Genomic DNA, 23,593 nt, shown 5'->3' with positions numbered 1-23,593 from the left:
GTGTTTGAAATTAATTCATATATATTTATCATAATTCAGGATAAGCCAAGTATTAATAAAGTATGTTTCTATAATATTCTATAGATTTAAACAATTTTGGATTTAAAAAGAAAAGCGACTGATTTAAAAATAATTCGTTCTCCTCAGTCTGTAAACATTTACCACATTTTTATTTTAAACTCGTTTATCGTCTCATATATCTGTAGCATATTTTAATTCGAAGATTGAATTCCAATAAAAAAATATTTGATGAAAAAAAAAACCAGAAAAAAATATTTTAGACAAATCCTTGTTGGAAAATGGAGTTTTATTCCAAGTAGGGAAAATCTTTTGAATTGTGGATTATTTAAAAGCAACAATGGGTAAATGTTGTTGAGTTACATTTTACTTAATTTATGACACAAATAAACATTTTACAGTTATTATGCACTTAACATTGTCTATTATATATTTCGATAACCAAGCGAGAAATTTACTGGCCTAACAATTATGTGTTATTTTCATTTTGATTTTTATTGAATTTTTTGTGAACATTTTTTGTTGAAGAAAAAAAGTTTCATGTGATTCTTTCTATCGGTTAGACATCAATTCTTGTTGTTAAATTGACGAGGTGGTTGTTTGATTTTCTACGACACGCAGATAGATAATTTTCGTATAATGAGTCGATTAAATTAGCGGTATTTATGATATACTTAATGATTATATTATTTAGGTCTTAACTATAGTCAGGTACTTGGTTATATGTTTTTTGTACGTCTTGGTAATTATTGTTACGTACGTAAATGGTACATTGGTACTTGGTGGTTAACTAATGGTAATTAGTTAGGTATTATACTATTATCCAACTTTGAGTAACGAGAGACTACTATGTGGGAGGATATGTACAAGGAAAAAATGTACAGTAAAATATTGTAAATATTCTGTATATATGCACATTACAGTCACAAATAATGGTAAAATAAATGCATTAAATCGTCCGTCCTCGATCACAACATCAGGAAGGATCAATTCGGGATCATCATCACCCAATGCGGTCGTTTATCGTATTTTCCACGATAACACATCTTGAAGTAAGAACTTTGGCATTGTTTTATATTTTCCCCTTCCCTCATAGAAAGTCGGGTTGCCGATGTTTTTTATGCATCATACAAAAGTCGATCAAAGTTACTCGTACAAATCAAGTATTCCCTTATTCACTGTAACACCAACCACACGCTATACGTACGCACGACCACCCTACATTATAATTCAGGTACGTACCTACAACTACAGCACACTATTTACGAGGAATTCGAAAAATTCGTACTCGTCACCGTCGGTTGTCGTGGCGCATATACGGTGTAAAATGTACTGAATTCCTCGTGTTAAATCTGCAATTACCAGATACCGCGGTATATTGGTTTACCACGTGGTAGTACGTAGTAAGTAAAGTGATAATGGAGGTCGTACATACGCTGCGGGTTTTAAAACACGTTATAATAATAACAATATCGCATACTTTGCCCCACCGTAATATCATGACCCTCGGTCTGTGGGGTATACGAATATTGCTTAATGTACCGGTCCGCGCCAGTGTACCTACACAACAACAATAATAATATTATTATTATATTATCGTGTATGGCGGCGGTGAGGCGAGCTATGGACGATATGACGTATAGACTACACTTATAGGTATTGTATAATGTGTATAGCACACGTGTGTATTGTTATAAATGTTTTCAATTTTAATTTTTTCCAAACAGACTCTTCCAAATAGCCTATATAGGACATATATATACATCATATAAAATATATATATGGTACGTTTAAACGGAATCGAAAACAATGCGGCGACGTGTTAATAATATTATACCGGGGTGAGGGTGTCCACGCAGATCGCCACCGGATGACCCGACCGGTCCGGCGCGAACCTGACCGGACGTAAACCAACCCCTTTCTCCCTCTTTTACCCTCTCCGAACCATTCAAATCACGGCCGTCAATAATGTACACGCTGCCGGGGAGACGTACGCTTTTGTACGCAAAGGTACCCGTGACTGTTGTTATTATTATCATTATTATTGTTGTTGTTGCTGCGTTTTACATATTATTATTATTATTATTATTATTACATAGCGCCATATTATAATACGTGTGAGTTGTACCGGCCGATCGTCCGTCGCGGTATTATTCGCACGTGTTTCCGTTCCGACGAAATTCCACTACAGATACGGCATATTGGTATAATATCATATTATAATACCGTAGAACATTACAGTGTATGGAGGTACGTTACACCGGTGCGGGAGCTGGTAAATCGCGTATATTGTTGTTGTTTTCGGTCGTACGAGACGATCACGTCATTATCGTAATAATTATTATATTGTATAAAGCGATGGGGCGTGCGTGCAAAGGTCGAAACGGCGCAGCGTATTTCAAAATATCCACCGTCTATATATACATAGGCAGGTAGGTAATAATAATTATTATTTGCGTATCCGCGGAAAACGCGTATCTGCGGCAGGTTAGGCATCGCCATCCACACACCCACTGCCGCAGAGTTCGCGGTAACCCGCATCCGGTTTACGCGCCGAACCGTACGCATCACGTTTTCAACTAAGGCGCTTAATCCTCCCGCGTACTACACGAGCACACGTCGCGTGTTCATTTCCAATAATATTGTAATACGTGTTACATAATATTATATACGGAGCCCTACTTAGGGATTTTGGGGCCCGGGGCTAATATTTTGGTGGAGCCAATCAACTTAAATTATAAATTCGTTTTTCAAATTCAAATTATTTTTAAGATAGACACTATATACCATAATTTAATGTTAATTGATACAAATAAATCGTATATGACTGTACTACAGTAAATTACGGGGACCTTAATTATGTCGGGGGCTGTAACCCCATCCCACCCCTAAGTAGGGCTCTGATTATATAACATTATCGTGCCCTCTCCCTTTGATTAAGTAGTTGATTATTTGCGATTTTAATTGTTGTTTACGTTTGCGGTTTTACAGGTATGGTATTCTGCGCCGCAGAGCAGATTCTAAAACATCCTACCTATACTCATATCATCAATTACGTAGGTTTAGGTATAGATATATCACTGTTATGTTGATACTTGAGTACTTGATGCATAAATGTGTCAACTGCTGAAACTGCATAAGACTGTAATATGCAAACAACATTCAAGGTTTTAGGAAAATAAATAGTTTCTCAAAGATAAAATCATCGTTATTTAATATATTGTTATTATAAATACCTAGTATTATGTAATTTATATACATGCTACTATGCTAGGTTAGGTTAGGTTCAACTTAAACTAAAAATAAAATCATAAAAGTTCTGATACGTACTTAGTAAACACGAAGTGTATTTTTGTATAAACAAAATTGGTTTAGTACCTGGCCTTTTTAATTTTTACAGTTAAATTTCTATTGAACAAAGTTTGCCCATAACACTTAAGAGTATTTTGCTAAAACTCCCAAAGGGTAAAATTTTCAATCGCTTAACATATACTGTCGAACGTTATAGAACTTAATATTATTTGATCATAATTTGTTAGTTCATACAAACTTTATAAAGGTTCATTTTGTTGAACTTTCAAATAGTTTAAAATTAAAAAAAAACATTTTGAATTAATAGTTAAAACTTAAAAAAAAATAAACAGTCATGTTGAAAATATACGCATCTTTTGATCAGATTTAGCTAATCGTATGGCCATATACCTATTAAATTATTTAATTTATGTTCACCTATTAAAATCCTCACATGCAATATATACAATTATAATATATATATGATATAATATACATGCATGATGCATTATATTAGTATTTAGTATATACTTCACTTTAGAATATAAGTAAATATTTAATAATTTTAATAACAATTAATAATTAATTTTAGATTGCACTCAAGATATTTCTTTACGTGTATTCATATATTCAAAATTTGTTCACTTTGATTTTATAATTTATTGTTGCAGCAGCGGGCCATCTATATACAATTTAAGCCAAAACTATAGTATACATGTCAGAATTATTTTACATGTTAGCCATAATCGATAAGTTCGGGAAAAGTGAAAACTATAATGGACATCAAAACATTTCCACTTTATTTACGACTGGTAAATGCTAGTCAAAAATCAGATAACAAAAAAAATTGCAACGTGAGGCACTTAATTTGTTACACCTAGCTAATATGTATTTTCGGTAGAATATCTATCGGACTTAGTCTGAATATCGCTAATGGACTTTATGCGACGGTTAAACACCGTATAATAATAGCATATGCCTATATCAATGCCTACCTACATGATAATATAATACATGTAACGCACAGATATAGACTCGATTTCTATCGTGTTTACTGATATATTAATATTTAATAGAATGATATGAATGTAATACATAATAATATAAATAGATAGTGTATCGATATAATTTTCACTTCAATCATTTTCCAAGCTCTATGGACGATTATATTATGTGTTCATGCAATCATATACTTCATGCCACACGATTTTGACAAACTTTTATTCCAAACATTGTTTTTATTTTTTTCCCTCCGGGTTTTTTCAAAAGTTGCTTTGAACTTTTAGAGTTTAGTTGATTTGACTACCTCAATTTACCAATCCGTGAACGATGAAAACAAAACAAATACGATTTTTCAATTATTGCAAAAAAAACCGTTTCCATTTCAAAATAGCAAATATACATTTGGTTGAACTCTCAGGTCAAAAGTAATATAATATGTACATTTTTTTATTTTTAAAATAAAAATACTCAAAATGTTTCTTTTTCAAATAAGTAATGCGATTTACAAAATAGTTTTTCTGGGTATAAAATTTAAATTTAAAATATTCTTTCACATAATTTTGTTGCTGCTTTTACTATTTACTATTTACTATTTACTACTTCTCTTTAACGTTTAAAGCTATAGTTCATTATTATTACTTGATTCAAACATTTCCATTGTTACCTATTCGAATTTTGATTTTTATTCTAAACTAAATTGCTATACTGATTAAAATATAAAGTGACAAATAATCATTAAAGAATAAATAAAACACGCTCGTCAAATATTGAATTTTTTTCTTATTAATTAGTTATCGGATTAATAACTGCAGCTCTCAATAATCACTTTTAAACAAACATTGTACCAGGTAAAGTAAGGCACGGTGCATATTATCATAAAAAAATGACTGACAATCAAAGATAAACAATACCATAACAATTTTAAGGTTCATTAGTGATTAGTGAATAGTTGGTCTAGTCAAATTCTTCATTATAATAGACATTAAATGGTAAGAAGCATGTTTATTTTATTATAAAATAAATAACACAATAAATAAGTTGTGCAAAACTATATATAATATGTAAGAAATATTTTTCCGATCCAAGAAAATAACGTCTAAAAGTTGACTGTATATAATATTAAAATTGGAACAGGAAAACAGTTATTTTGTATTATATTGTATTTTTATACCACGGTGTATAAGTATTATATAATACAATAATATACTAGCTATATATATTTTAATAGAGTATGAATTACAGTCACTTTTTAGGTACAAACTGAAGATTTTCACTACCTAGTTAAAGAGATTGAAGAAATCATAAATTCTAAAGTGAAAATCGATTTATTACAGAATCGTTGTTTAAGTATACAGGGAAGGGAGGATATGAATAATCATAATGATATACACTGTCTGCATCCAATGAACCAGTTATGCGTTCCATCTGGCGTTCTTGATACATAATTGTATATAATTTTACTGAAAGACGCAACAGTTGTCTACGCGATATATTATAAATTATAACTTATACACTATACACTAATTCGTAGGTACCTACTACAAGTTCCGGGTTCGTAATTTGCGCTACATTGACATTAAATAGAACAGGTTTTAATGTTTTAAATTGTTTGTTTTATATATTTTATACTTGGCTCAAATCATCATATTATACAAATATAAATATAATGCACTTTTTTCGACAGTTTTTTGTCGAATATCAAGCAAATCACTTATGCCACCTTTTTTTCACGTGGTATCGCAACTGAAGCAGAACACTTACGCCACCTGTACATATCATGTATGTACCTGTAAATTCAAAGTTACTTTGCAGATTAGGTTAAATTACATTCGTATACGCCACTATTATCCCTAAAACGTTTAACTGTACCTTTCCTATAATGTCCTACTATGACGTCGTTAGAATTACATTTTGTTCTAAGAGCTTTTGTTGCGCATTTCGTTTATTTACATATATGGATCGACGCATAACAAAATGTACACTGTTCCATTCGTGCAACTAATTTTTATTCAAAAACGCGGTCTTGCGAGGGACTGTAACGTATTTTTAATTTTTCTACGGTCGTTTATAGTGATCAAATGGTGAAAACATAATTGTTAAATTGCACGTGCTTATGTCTCGGAAAACGCGCATTACGCAAAAAAATGAAGTCTGATTCCTTTCATAAATAGACCACAAATTTATATAATATAGCAGTTAAAAAGTATAGTACAGTTCCTCGAGAAATAAAGTCTGTACTATTGTAACTTGTGTGTGTGTGTGTAAAATGCACGTGCTACGCTTTGATGACTATGAAGAAATTTACAGAGGTCGAAAACGTCAAATTAAAAAAATAAATAAATAAATAAACAGACATCGCTCGAAATTCGACGAAAACACGTGGCAAATATTATTCTGAAAAATCGTAAACGCTGCGGGGGTGTAGGGTGCACATAATATATACCACTATACACACTACAGATCTAGGCGTACGGGACGCTCCAGGAAGACGTCTCCAGAGAGAATCCGTAGAGGTGAGTTAACTATAATAATATGTATCTATATATCAAATACTATGCGCTTCTAACATAAAATATTGGATATAATAGAATATATATATTATTCGCATTCGACATTCGTGTATTATCGTGTTTCCGCTTATAATAATGCTACATTTTACGTATAATATTTCGTAGTGTTTCTGTATACACGGTACAGACATATATACAGACGTATATACACGAGTCTCGTTAAAAAGCAGTGGCGGCAAACGCGCCTCGTTAAAAAAAAATACCGTAGTACCGACCACTGGACAACGGTGGTATAGTGCCAAGGTTCATATATATTATATATAAGAAGTAAACGATGTACACTACAGAGGCATCCGAAATGCGAGTTTCCCTATATTGTCTATAGGAAGCATTCGATGGCTGTCTACGTGAGGTCGTCACGCAGCAGTACAACGAAGGTTTTAAAACTTTAAATATTTCTCCCGAGCAACGAAAATTGTTTGGAAAAATAATTAAAAACGATGACTTTGTAGACTTAAGTAACACGTATATTATATTGTATACGAATATAAACATATCAAAAAATTACTTGTTTCTTATTAATTGTTATTTATTTTTTTATTTTAAATAGGAAAATATTTATCGGATGCTTCTCGTATTACATAGGGCTTAATATCTAATATTATAACAATATTATTATTATTATTATTATTATATTATAGAGGTTTAACCGCCGGGCTTGTGTTGTAAGATAATCCTCGTCGTAGTAGGAGTAGTTTTTGGCCTTGGTACGGCCGAGCACACGTCCGCTGTAATATTTCTTACGTCGGATATACTGCTATTATAGTATATTATTAATAATATTATAATATTGTAGCTACAGTGCTACACTTACTTTCAGCTTACAAAATATGTTTAATCTTTGTAACAATAAATATATTATTGGGAACAGGGCCGCATTTAAGGGGGGGCCCTGGGTACAACTGCCCCAGGCGCCAGTATTTTAGGGGCGCCAAAATGTTGTGGCCAGAAATATGTTTACTTGTGAATTATTAAAATAAATTATATAATTTTAATTATTTTAATAACAGTATTATATATATAGTATATTAGTATTATGCTGTTTGACATTTTTTTTAATTAATATTAATTTGCATAGTTTTATATAGTTTTATTTTATTTATTCATGAAATACCTACAACCTACCTAAATATGTTAAAAAAAAACAATTTATATGATGAATTATAAGCAAGGTTTAGGTGACATAAATTCAAATGTATCTTTGCATATAAACAATATTTGTAAAAAAAGCACACATTGTAAAACAAATATTCTTTTCTGTGCTCAAAATCTAAAAGGTTAATGAGGATCTATCTTCCATATTTTCCGTGGGTAGGCCCCTTAGGGGGAAGCAATTTTTTTCACCGGAGCTTAGGGGGTGCCAATTTTTTTTTGTACCGGGGCGCAAAATGTCTAAATGCAACACTGATTGGGAACTAAAACAAAAAATCTGTTCAACGTTCTGAAAAGATGAAAAACAAACGTCTTGGAATAATTGGTTAATATATCATACATGTATTATGTATATAAATATAATACATCTGTAAGTGGGGTTAAATATTATGCTATGGTTTTAACTATCAAATTGAACTCACGTTCACGCACATACAGACATGAGACATAAGTCAGCTACTAGAGTAGGTAATAACGGCACTTCGGGCACGAGGTAATTTCCGAATGGTAAAATAAAACACCAACGACCTATATACCTATATAAAAGCCTATATAAACCTATATAAAAGCCGAATGTGTTTTTTTTAAAACCATGAAAAAAAGAAAACAAACCTCTTCAATAGTCCCCACCCTCTAACTCGTTGGGATTCATTTTGGTTTTATGTCTTGATTGCATGGCGTCAAATGTTGTGTGTGTATGTGCGTCGGCGTGTCAGGCGAGATTTTACAATCCAATGATACAGTAATATTGTATAACTAGCGTAATTTTATTGAAATAATAATAATAATAATATATACTTATGTCGTTACTCGTTTATATACACTTTTGAGTTGTATGGCGTACAAATTGTTATTTTTGTATCATGAACGAAACAATAAATCCCTACCTGTTTTACACTGAGAATAGACATAAGGAGACAAAAAATATGAAAAAACTTTAACGCCTGACTGTTTGGGTTGGTTATTAACACAAAACGTACAATTAAATAATTCTTTTTTTTTTGTTTTTTGATGATAATATTGGAAATGACAAAGCTACTGAGTAAAAAATATATAGACAAAAGTTTCAAAATCTTTGCTATAATATCTAAGTAAAAAAATTCAAATTAAAAAAATCTGGACTTCATTCAGTGGCAGGTCATTCGACAACATATATCAGCGCAGGATTAAGATATATTGGTACCTACATTAAATTTGAAATCAACGATTCATAAATATTCATTGAATTCAAAAATATATTCGCGAGCGATAAACCGGGTCACTGAAATTTTTTACGGTTATTGGTAGTTGTTATTTGCACTCAGAGAAACTATTAAAAAAAAAATCCAAAAATACCATTAAAACTTAATTTCAACAGAAAAAAATAATTTAATAAAATCATCACCGTAAGACTAATACATTATTCTTCACTTTGCTCCAAATATTAAATAATATTCATAACAAATAATAATATACCTATATATATATACTACATTACCACTTAGTTGAACTGATCAGGACGAACGGCCAATAGAGCGATCATTTTCGATTTTTATATAAATAATATTTATTTTATGATTTTTCTCTTTTTTATGAAATATACAATAGGTGTCGAATAGCTATTGGGGAAAAGAGCGGAAACATTTTCATGACCTAGAGCGACCAAATCCTGAGTACGTGGAGCCTCCACTCCCTTACAATAGTACCACTCATCACTAAGCACGCATTTAACGATGTTACTAGACAATCTTTATCGCACAAGCCACAAAGTATACCTCACGTGTTATAATATTCCGAAGACGCGTTCAGTAAATCTTATCAGAGACCATTTTTTGATTCCTATATTATATACAGTTTTTCAATATATTCAGTTTTTTTTTTTATTGCGGAATTTGTGTTGTTATTTCATCACCGCAAAATCAAAACCCAAATGAAATTCTATGATAAGAAGTAAATGTCCATTTTTCTTTCCACGTCTTAAAGTTGTTTTCAACTTATATAGAAAGGTGTGGTTATAGCAATATAATCTTATACATAGTATATACATTATACTACTATGCTATATACCTACTGTTGTTCGACCGTTTGACAAATAAGTAATATTTTTCGGGCAAATCTTGAAATCCTAAACAAAATACTTTGCAAAAAGTTTTAATTTCAATTCTAAATTCGTAAGAGAAATTAAATGGGAAATATAATATGACCATGGGAAAAATGTATCTGAAAAATAATAAAGCTCGGATAGAAATAATTGTAGAGACATCGTACGAATTGATTGAAGAAATATCAAGAACCTGCCGAGCTGTAGAGCTACCGCGCGTTATAGAATGAAAGTCGATGAAATTGACGATGAAAAAAGTTTGATTAGTTTTCTTTCATATTGCTTTCGTAAATTGTCTCTTCTAAAAATATGTATACAAGAAATTTAAATATTTTTGGTTGAAAAGAAATAACCTACAATGTATTAAATATATTGACTTATTTTTTGATCTTAGAACAAGAAAATTATTAAGTAGGGAAATTTAAAAAAAAAATGTTTAGAACCGTCTAAGTGCTCCAAACATTTAGTAAGGTAGGTATAGTGAAGGTTTAATAATCTAGTTGAAAATTGAACACAAATTTAAAATCAGAAATTTTTTATTTGAATTTGAATTTTCAAGAAAGTTATAAAATAATCACTACATAATATTTTTGATTAATTTATTCTAACATCATCAAAATTCCTTCTATAACCAAAAGTTTTAATCGAATTTTATTTTTAATTTATATATACGTATGCAAAAATATATTATTACATAAATTATATTGATATGCTACATTTTCAAATTGAGATAATCTGTTATCTATACTTATAATAATTATAAAATATCAAATGTTTTGATAAAACAAAATTAGTCCAGTAAAATTATTATTAATCTTGAACTATTTAACTATACACGATACACGCATATACATTTTTAAAAAAAGGTCACTAACATTTTTTAATTTAATTTATAAAAAGGTATCTTATATATTTAATTTATAAAGGTATCTATATATGCTTTAAATAACGCAATGGGAATCCATTTTGAACTGTTTAGGCATATCTTACTTGAGAGTTGAGCCTTTAAATAATTTTTTACCTTTCATATTATGGAATTTCATAATATTTATATATATATATTTGTTATTATTATGAACTTTTGATAACAATAATTGATTGTGCATAAATCACTAATGAAGTAAGTTATTGTTGAAAGCAATTATTCCAATTAAAAATATAACAATAAATCAGTACCAGGAGTATTATATACATATTATATATAATATATTATAATATAAATATCTACGCCAATTATAACCAAATAAAATTAAAGAATGAATAAAAAATTAAATCGTAAATGTTCTCATGATATCGCTATCTGTAAAAACGTTTAATTTTCAAGTTTTGTACATAAACAGCTTATTAACTATCGAAATATTTAAAAACTCCAACAAATTAATTAAATTCTAACTTCTAAGATGAATAATCGGTGAATATTTCAAGCTCATATCTTAGATCTTTAAGAAGTGGTAAATACACACAAAAAAAAGGGGAATGAATACCTTTCCAGATGTAATGAAAACCAAAATCTCTCCCGGGTAATATTTCGTTTACTTACAATAATTCAAGGTAATTTTTTTGAAATTCCAAAAACAATTATCTGTGTACCTATAATTATTTCCAATTCACTGACGCATTTTATGAACATTTTAAATCACTCTTAAAACACGAAAACATAATTGCATACCAGTACTTAGTTACTAAGTTACTTAGTTACTTAGTTACTTAGTTACTTAGTTACCCATTACTTAGTATAGCTACTGCAACAACAAAAAACTGATTATTGAAAACTAATATATAATAATTCTTTACCTTAAACAGGATGTAAATTACATTGACCGTTGATGTAAAGACTTTATATTTTAGATTCTGAGCGTGAGCTATGAATATAATTATCTATTGGTTTTGAACTGATACGAGATCGATATTTTGTTTTTTTTTTTTTGTAATTAAAAAATTAACAAGCTTGGATACTTTAAATTTTCATTTTATTGATATAATCTATTTTTAGCTATGTTATATTTTTCAAAATAATTATGAATTACTTATAGATATTTTAACATACGACAATATTTTTGGTATAATATTACCTATGTTAATATCAGTTTACTTTCTTAATCAATAATAGGTTGAACTTTTAATACAACGTTCCTTATAATTTGTTATTACAGTAATTGAAACTCTCGATAGGTAGACGATAATATATGGCCACAAATTTTTTTTTATAAACGTTTGAAATTAAAATTTTTGTATAATTCAGAAAAATTCAAAAAAATATTTTGTAGTTAAAAATTAATTAAATAGCCAAGACTTAAAAATGTAAAACAAGGTTTCTCATAAATATTTCTTATAATAATTTAAAATGTCAACAGTAAATACTCGCTTTTTTTTATAAACGTTTGAAGTTCAATATTGATATATGAAATTGGATATTTAACAAAAAATAATGATTTTAGGTATTTTTTTATAATGTAAAAAATATTAATTGCAAGGATATGAAACTATTTGCCTTTACTAAAATTATTATTTTCGATACCATACATCTCTATTCACACCATTATAAGTTATAAATTATTAACACTATTGTTATATAGGTACCTATCAAATAATATAATAATAATATTATATTGTTAAAGCTTTATGTTACATTTATCTATTGTAAATTATTATCTCGAATCACTAATATTAAAAACCGAATGGCGTTGATATACAAGTAAATAAATAATAATAAATATTATATCATATATTCGATGTTTTGACAAAAATTAGTTCAATACACCGTATTACTAATAGAAAAATAATTTACTTAAAATAATATAAATAGATTATTGTCTTCTATATTCAGAATCGTGTTTCGTATGCAATCCGAATGATTATTAACATTACATTCCAATTTAACACATCCATTACAGCTACCCACTCAATAATGATGAACATTCAAAACCTACTATAAAGTAGAGTGACTTACCCGGTTTTTGTATTTATTTATGAATAATAATTTCAAAATTAAATGCTAAGTGAATTTTATGTGCCGGTTTTATTAACAAGTAATAACTGCACCGTTCTATAATAACTGTACAAAATTTATTTAATTTTTTGTGTAGTTATAGGTAGTTATAGTGACGAATGAAAAACTTCCATAATATTTACCAACAGCTGACCATACAAAGTAATATATTATAAAAGGTGGACAAGTAATAAAAATATGCATGAAAAAACTAAATAGGGGAATCATATTTCTACTGCAACCCTCACCGAGAAAATCTCCTGCGTGCGCCAACGATTTTAAATCCAACATATTGACCTTATGCGTACCGACCACAATTCCATGAAAATTTAAAAAAATATATTTTCATTTTATAGTACAAAATATGCCTCAAACGGTCTCAAAATAAAGCACAACTACAGTTATAATTAAACATCTAAACAATATTAATTTAAATATCCACACTATTTGTTATATTGTTTTATAATTTTTATAATTTTTTTTCACCAGATAATGTTAGCGGGGTTTAGTGATTTTATAAGATAAATTGAAAATAATTACGGCTTTCTTAAAATAATAATAATAATGTATACAGTACGGTTTACATTTCGATTTCGACGGAAAATAATATTGGGCACATTTGCTACTTCCTAAAATAAGAAAACAAAAAAAAAAAAACATGGTTGTATAAAACCAATTACTTCTCCGTTTTATAACAAAAACAATTTATTCCTATTTTGAAAATCGTTAAATTAAAAGAAAAATATATTCATACTCTATACCTACTTTGAAATATTTGGTATTTAAATAACAGCGATTTCGTTACTGCATTTAATATTTTTTAAATGGTTCAGTTTTTTTATAAAATTTTTCATTCTAGTATACTTTTATAATATTATAAAATTAACCATGATTTCGTTTCCCAATTAAAACAAATTTTATTACCTGACTAGGAGAAAGGTAGACAGTAGACACTATATACCCACTAGATACACTGATATGGGTAAGCCACACGTAGGCATACCACTGATGTAGGTGTTTTAGTAATACGAATGTGAACAATTAATTTGCAAGCGATATGGCATGATCATGAAATACATTTATGAACACAGCATATTGTTTTAATACTAGTACACTAGATACATAAATATTAAATAGGTTTTACAATTTATTCTAATATGCAGTTTATAAAAAGCGTATTCTTGTTTTCAATTCTATTTAGAAACGTTTTCTTGTGTTGAATAAATACCCTTCAAAGTTAACTCTTTTTGGTTTATTTCGACCACATCTCCACTATTCAATCTTTTCATGAGCTGTAAGTTGCTTATAACAATATAAAAAATTCAAAAATGTTCTCAATAGTTCTATAAAAAAATGTTTAGTCTAATTAAAACGTTATATGAGTCTTTGAGTAAAACAAGGAAAACAATGAATAATTTCAACTTGACTAAATATTAAACATTTTTTGTTTTAACGATTTATTTTCTTTATAAATGTAATAATCTTGCAGCAGGAAAAAAATCGTGTATATCTATACGATATCGTAACAAAGTATGAATTTAGTTTTTAAATTTTCAAGAAATTATTGTGAACTTAAACTTAATCTTATTATTCATACAAATACAGTTTGACTCCAATGTAAAAATAGACATGAATTTATGGATGTTGCCGATAAGCGCGGTGGGTAACAGGTTATGAAGTATTATTGCGAGGTATGAATTTTTTTGGTTACTCCGAGACCACTTGGTACCTATATAACATGCAATTTTTTTTTAAATTGACTGAAATAACATCATTTCGATAAAACGCACAATCGTGCGTTGGTACTTTGGATTTGACGAAAAACTATCAGATCTACAATAATAATAATATAATATGATAATATTTTCGAGTAATCCACAACAAAAACTATTCATACCATGTATTTTTTCTATTAAAACCAATTACATAGTATTTAATATTTACTATACTTCCTACGTTTTGTTACACCCCATTTGTGAATTTGCTCACTTCATGAACTGGGCAACAATCAGTTTTTGATTATATAATTTCCTACATTAAGATTAATATAATTATAGCTTCGATTTTACTCTTACTAATAGTAGATTTTAGAAAGCCCGTATACTATCATTTTTTATTTAAATATTTCCGCGATTTTCTATTTTTAATAATTTTTCGAAGATATATGAATATATGATAACACCAACAATGAATTTATATCATTTGAAAATTATGAATTTTATTCAGGTTACAAAAATAATACTATATTGTATGATGGTGAAATAATAGCGAATAGTATTGAAATGTTAAGCTTATAACTCATAAGTTAACCGTTTTATTATTTTTATCATATAGTACCTAACCTACACGTAATTTTCTGCTTACATTCATAATAATATTATTATTACTTTTATTTTTGATACTGATATTAAATAAAATTTTAAAAATGAAAAATGATTTTAAATATTGAAAACAGCATTTGGAATTTTCCCGTTTTACGAATGGAGCGCAACATGACATAATGAGACGTAATAAACCGTCTTCGGTAGAAATATTGGTGTCGTACAATAAACGTTTTTACGTTTACAGTACCTACCTATGCTTAATAAAAATAATAAATGATAAACGTCTTACCGACGATAAGCTCCCCGCGTGACGGCGACAAGGCTGAAGCGACGACGAGTACGATCGCGATCGCGACGAGCACATGCCCGGGACCTGTGTACATGACGATTCAGCAGGTCTGCACCCTTAGCGAAACAGGCGAGAACTGACGCCACGATGTGACGGTCGCGTGTCTCGGCCGGCGCGGCGTGTATCGGGTGCGCACCGACGAGGGTTGTTGCTCCGCCGCCGCCCGAAGTTTTTGCCGCCAAACGTGGTCCGCCGCCACCGCGCCTCCGCCTATAATAATAAACCCTTTTGCGATCACACCCCTTCGGCCACGCCGACATAATGAAGTCATCGTCGAAACGTCCGATTCTCGTCGAGATTCTACCGCCGCAGCGACGGATGACGATAATAATGATAATAATAGTGAGAATACTGTGTGAAAGCATATTATATTTTATAAATATAATATATTATATTATATGTCTTTATGACCCACACACGTTGCGTAAACCGTTTTCCGGTTTTTCGGCACGTTCTGCTGACTACATTTTATATATTTTACATATTATATACGCCGTACCTTAGGTCTATATATATCGCGGGGATGCATTTTATCAGACGTCAGCAGACGTGTGGTGTCCGACGCGACCGCAAACCCTATAATGTCGTGTATGGGCATAACGCATTCCTGATATATTCGTTGGTACTTTTTCCTTTTTGGCCGATATGTTCTTCAAACGACCGTTGTCTATTTCAGGTGATAAAAAAAGTCAAATTTACGTTTATCTAAATCTAAAACACCATCAAATATAATATTCATAATAATATATTTTGGTATACCAGATATATCTACATAATATGCAATGATTAATGAATAATGACAAACTTTATCAAATTTCAAGCAATCGCATGTATTCAATATATAGGTGTACATTACGTATATATTTAAATATTGAGGGTTTCAATCACATCTTATACTTCGTTTCGCAAGGCTGGGCAGTTAATTATTATTTTTCAATTAAATTAATAGACATTTTCAATACATCAATTAAGTTTAAAATTAATTTACAAACACCATTAAATGAACTTAATTTTTAACTTATTAACTCGTTAATGCCCAGCCTTGACGATTCGTTTTGTGTATCGTTGAATCACGACTGCAACTTGCAAGTAATGTTAAAGTTTAGCACACACTATTTAAGTTTAAGAAAATGTACAAGTCGCATCATGGTTGATTATTTAAAAAAAATATATTTCCTAATCATTAATCAACCCCACGTAAATCATCAAGTTAATAATTATATATTTATTTAAATTTACTATTTCATAATTAAAATAAATACAGTTACTCAAAATTATAATTTATAATATATCTAAATAATTAAGGTATACCAAATAATATTTGTTATCAGTTTATAGCTTAAATATCAAAGTTGAAAAAAAACATTTAAATATATGTAAGTTCTTTCATTTTTTCTTACCACGATCTATTTTTTGAAATTTTTAAAAGCTCGTTATTATACTATGGTACAGTAGTAAGTAGTAAGTAGTAAGTACACCTATTTTTTCATTTTCCGAAATTAATTAATTATTTATTTCGTATGGTAACTGGCTGGTATGCAAATCAACATTAATAACTAATAAGTGCTAACATAATATAATAATAATAATAATAATAATAATAATAATATTTATTTGGCCATTAAAAACAATTAAACATGCAATGTAATAGTAACAATGTTACACAAAAACATGTAATTACTAAAATAGTAACTGATTATATAATAACAGAAGTATTTGGCCCAACTTACCAGTTACCACTGAGGTTAAACCTCGTATTGGTGAGTTGGAGTCTTACAAATTAATTAATTAATTATACATTAAAATTTATTTGAACAAGAAAAGATTAAAAAATTAAAAGTAAAACAAAAAGAAAAAAAAAATAGTAATAAACAAGTATAGAAATGATTGCAAATATGATTACAAATTTTCAATATGGTCAAAAATATAAGTATACAATATATGAAATCGGATGTTATCTCATTGGACCGTAAATAAATATAGGTATAACATTTTGATGGAGAAGGTTAACACCTAAATAATCGTGTAGGATGTACAATACGTCGTACCTAAACGTGTATCGTATACCGATTGTAATTTATAATGCACACGAAAAATATCTCTGTCCCCGCCACCTAATATATCATTATCATTGAATAAGAAATTGGCAGGATGAACATTGTCCGAACCAATCTTACACGGGACACATTTTGTCTAGGTTTTCATTAAACATTGCACCATAAACATATCCAAACACTGAAAATATGATGGAAAATAGGTATAAAAACTAAACTTATACAAACAATTTATTAAATAAATACAAGAAATAAAAGTAAATAATTAATACGATAGGAGGTATTAACTGGTATAAGGTATAATTTTTTAATTTACCTTAATAAGTTGGTAGAAAAAATCAATTTTTTTTTTAAACTTATTATTTATGTTGGTTAAAAGATTATTTAAATAGCTTATAATATTATCCTTTTCACATTATTAAATTGAAAAAGCGATTTATATTACGTAATATAAATAATATATAATGTATATGTAGAGATACCACTATATAGTCACTACAACTAGCCTGCGAGCATTCAGTCACGTGCATTATATAAGTATCTGTTTTGCTGTCCTGGTGGCGGGCATAAATTAATGACATAAAAAACGATCTTAACAATCGCCATTTGACGTATCCCTTTTGTCATTATATTATATGAAAATATATAATATCGTTTTTAATGTCCCTCGTTGATATTCTTACATACACAATTTTCTACAACCAAAACGACCCCTCGGAATGTAGCAGCCGCGGAGACCCTTCACATTCCATAATATTATTTTCTACCGAGACGAATCCGCTCGTTTCACATTTGAACTTTGAAGGCATATATGAGTATACTTGAATTAACGATCAAATAGTTCAGCAACAACTTCGATTCGTTCCAACTTGAAACAATCAATACTCACATTAGATGGATTAACCATCACATGAAAAGATTTCTTTTTTACTTTTACAATAACTGATAATACTGTGTTATTTATTTAATAAAACTTAAATAAATGACTTCGCAATATTGGTATTAAGTGTTTAAGACAAGTTACGACATTTTATAATGTGTAATAGCATTTCGATCAGTATACATATAGGCACACCCCTATTTAAATATTGCATTCAACAAATTTACAACAATGTTAATTTTTTTTTAAACAATCAGTGCAATTCAAAAAAAATATTACAAAAGTGTTTAAAATGTCTTCAATTAAACACTTATTACCTAAAATTTTTAACCAACCAAATCCACTCTAAAATATATAATATACCATTCAATTAGCAGTACTAATTTAATATTATTAAAACACAAATTATTATTTTTGATTTTAACCATTTATAAATCATATACATTACAAAATATGTTACAATACAGTATAGGTACACCTGAACATCATATTTTTTAGGATAATAATATAATAGATAATAATACCCATATGTTCTTTTTTCATTACATTTTAATATATTACGTTAAAATTATAAAATTAACAGATTTCTTTACTCACGAATAAATAATATTTATCTACTATTGTTATTTATAAATAAAAAAATATATATAAATACATAGATGGGGCTACCAAATATATATTTATATAGGTATATTATATAATGTATTATAAATTATTACGATATATAGGTATAACAAACAAAAATAATAAATATTTTAGAGTGTTAATATAAACGTATTTATATACACCGTTTTAATAGTTGATATATTCAATAATTAAACGCGTGCTTTTTTCTCTTATAATTTACGTACATTGCCTCGAGTATACTTAATATATAAGTATGCTTTTACTATCTTTTAGTCTCTTCACCACGTAAAACTAATTTATTTATTTTTACTTTTACCTTGTTATAGTTCAGTTTGTTTTCAAAATACGCTCTTTTCAACTTGTCTTAAATTTAAATTACTGGTTTTTAAATATTATTTAAATAAAAGCTTGTAAAAATTGAACGTTTAATATAATGCCAAAAACAGATTTCAGAAAGTATTAAATTAAATGAATTTGTTTCTGTTTTTTTATTCTGATAAAGTTTAGAAAAAAAATGATTAGGTAAATCTATTGATTTAGTTCGGATATAAATATATATTTAAATAGAATTGATAATTTCGATAAATAAATGCATGTTTTTTTATTATTTATTTGTATTGTTCGTAATTATTTTAACTATGTCCATCATCTATAATAAATTAAACTGTATCTCAAAAAATAAAACAGACCATGATTTTCAAATTATATTAGGTATCTACTTAAAAGTTGAAAGTTAGACAGGTAATTTTGAGAGCTTAAAAAATTTATTACAACCATCCAGAAAAGTAAAAGGTCAATAATGTGGAAGAATAACAAATAATAATAAATGAATGTAGGTATGGTAATAATAATATATCTGTTTATAAAATAATATAAATGTAAATTGTATATTGTCTACAAATTAGTTTATATTTATATCTGTTAAGAAGATGTTAACGCACTATTTGTTTTCTCTCTCTGACCCATGCACAACATAGTAAATTTTACATTCACAATAATGATTATAACCAGGGTTGAGATTTTATAACATTTGCATATTTCTTATGAGATGCTTAAAAAATAGCAGAGTAAGCTAAAAATGTGTTTCGTGATATAGAGAACTCAAATTAATAATTTTATTTTGCATATTTTGCAATTTTTTTAGTTTTCAGTGCTCTTTTTGGACTTTTTGAGATTTTTTTTGCATGTTTACCTGTTTTGAATCAAAATCGGTCATATTTTATGTTTATTTGAATTTTTTTTTGGATTTTTGTCAATCGTATTATTACGATAATTTTGTATTAGGTATTTGGTTCTAACTTATAATTATTGTTATCTGCTGATTTTATTGGGTTTTTTTGTCTATTTTTACTGCGATTATTTATCATTGATTATCAACGAACGAGCGTTGAATGCGTTGTATAGTCAATTCATTTGGATTCTATTCAGAGTGACTAAATTATTTCAAATCTTAAGTAATTATCTATAATAATTTGTAAGTGATTAAAAAATTATTAGTTAATTAATTTCCTTTTTTTTGCATATTTTGTGGTTTTTATTGCATATTTTTGTCGCATATTTAGCGATATTTAAGGTAATAATCATCCGGAAGAAAAACGACACAAGTCAAAAATGATCAATTTTGGGTTTTTTATACATTATAATAAAACAAGGTGTATATTTTATACGGTAAAAACGACACTTCTGTAGTTCAAAAATTCACCACCTGAGTGCACTAGTGTCACTTTTCCACTGATAAGAAAATAACAGCCATTAAACAAGAATAGTGTCACTTTATCAGTTACTCTAAGACCATTTTAGGATAAAGATTTGATTGAGTTAAGAAAACTGTCATATTTCGAGTTATTTTTTTTTATTTAGTGATACACATCAAGAAAAACGTCACATTTAGAGTTCTGCCGCTTTACTTGATCAGGTAAGATGAAAATCAAATATAACCGAATTATAACACGTTACATATCAAAATGTGTCATTCTTCTTTTAAACAATATTATTTATATTCTGTTACAAATCAAAATATGTCACTATAGTAATAACGTTTTGCTTAATTTTTTTTATGTTTAAGTTTTTATTTCAAGTTGTGACATTTTTCACGTTTAAATTCATGTATAAATGCATGATATTATTTAATTAAACAATAATTATTAGTAATTTAACATTCTTTATGATTTAAATTTACATTTAGCTATGTCACAAACAAATCGAAGTCGTTTAATTTTAAGATTGTCAAAAGAAAAAATAGCCAATGGTAATAAAATCGGTTCTAAAGAAGGTAATCATAATTTATACTGTATTTTAATAATATTATTATAGCTATATCCTTTAACATAACTGTTTTAAAAAAAGGTAATTTAAAATTGTATTAATTTATAGTTTGGTCATCAGGAACAAAAAATGATATTGTTGAATAGTAGTAATAACCAAGGTAAAATTTAAAAAATTGTATTTAAATCACAATTGTTTTCATTAATTTAAAAATTACATTATTTGTTTAGATGTTGCAATTCCTTCTTTGGAACCAAATATTTCTGTTATACAAAATTACAATTATGAATCTAGTAATTACGAACAAGGTGTTGAAGTTAATATGGTAGATACTGACATAGTTATTAATGAAAATTACAATATCCTATCCAGTACTTCTGATCAAAGTAAAATAGTGATCAATTTCAAAATAATAGTGCATATTTATGCAATTTTAAGTGCTATAAAATCCCAACTCTGATTATAACTTATGATCACATAAATTTCTAAAATTAGAGTGAAATGACATCTTATAAAATTTAAAGGTAAGATTATTATCTCGGGCATCTCATAAGCGTTTTAATATATTTTAATTTTAAAACGAGTTATGAGTATTTTAAAACTGTAAATTGTTTGTACATCTTAAAATGCTCTTAACTCACTTTAAAATTAAAATATTATAAAACGCTCACGATATAATATGCTCTAGGTAATAATATTAACTTTAAATTGTATAAGAGGTAATTTCACTCTAATTTGAGAAATTAATATGATTTAAAATTCGTTATGTTGCGTGTGGGTAAAGAGAGAAAACAAATACTGCGCTGACATCTTCTTAAATCCCATAGACAAATTTTTTAAATAAATTAAATATTTGTTTACTGATATTTTTAAATATAAAATTATACTTAACATATACCTAATGCATAATAAATTAATATTAGAGGTAGGGATAATACAATTATAATACAATGATACATATTATGATTACTAAAGCAGTCGATAATTTATTGATATGTTTTTATTGAATCCAGATTTATTTCTCAAACGGCTAACTATAATATTATGCAGGCTAAATAAAACAAAACAATAGAAAATAAATTAAAACTTTCTCAAAATGTGGAATAAATTAATAATCTAAATATATAGGTTGGTAAATTAAATTTCAAATATGTAGGCAATTGATTTTACACTGATTTAAAATTCAATCTTATAAACAATCGCAATTTCATAGAAACAAAATTATGAATGTTAAAAACTAACCTGTATTTTAATCACACCTATGAATTATGATATAGTATATTTTACGTAAGAGCTTATAATAATAATAATAATAATAATAATACTTCTATTATGCAAGTGACCCGAGTATCACGGTTAGCAGTGAGTTACATTTGTCCAAAAAAAAAGCTTCAATTAAAAATGTAAAACCAAATAAAAGTTTATAAATAGTTTTACGTAAAAATACTGACCAATTAAAGTTTAGCTAGTGGCGAGATAAAACTAGTTATTAAGAGCTAATGTTATACTGTAGTAGGTTATATCATTAATACCTTGGAGGACAACGACTTGGGAATTTCGGTGGAAACGTACGATGTGCTTTTTTTCCCCCGACACAAGTTATGCTTAGTGTATAAGTCTATAAATATACATTTAACTTGGATCTTAATTTAAAAAATAAACAAAGTTAATAATTAATATGAATATTATATACCACGAATATTAGCGTTAAAATCAGTATACCTCAACATTCCAAACTAATTAAAAACACAAAGTTATATCGCAGTGAAAATTAACTAACTAGGCTAATTTGTAGGATTAAATTAACAAGTATGAATATAACGTATAAAGAAAAAAATCAACTGTATGGTGAATTTATAGTTTAATTTTTAACGGACAGTGCAAATTAACTCAAAACTAACCTAATAGGCAATAATAATAATAATGATGATGATTATAAACTGTTATCATTACAAGTTTCACCCTTCTATCAGGACAGGTTCTGTAACGAAT

The 23,593-nt window shown here is 28.1% G+C and overlaps 1 protein-coding gene across 1 annotated transcript in view; it reads right to left on the bottom strand.

The window, feature by feature from the left end:
* LOC100162825 (neurotrimin-like) overlaps window positions 1-15,880 on the bottom strand; it is a 244,680-nt gene extending 228,800 nt beyond the window's left edge. The window contains exon 1 of the mRNA XM_029489793.1: window positions 15,716-15,880. Coding sequence (XP_029345653.1) covers window positions 15,716-15,809 — 94 coding nt within the window. The 5' untranslated portion in view covers window positions 15,810-15,880. The remainder of the gene's footprint in view (window positions 1-15,715) is intronic.
* Window positions 15,881-23,593: the final 7,713 nt, after the last annotated feature.

This window comes from Acyrthosiphon pisum, chromosome A2, assembly GCF_005508785.2.
Source record: "Acyrthosiphon pisum isolate AL4f chromosome A2, pea_aphid_22Mar2018_4r6ur, whole genome shotgun sequence".
NCBI lineage: Eukaryota > Metazoa > Arthropoda > Insecta > Hemiptera > Aphididae > Acyrthosiphon > Acyrthosiphon pisum.
Note: the sequence above shows the minus strand (reverse complement) of the source record. Positions and strands in the feature narration are given on the sequence as shown.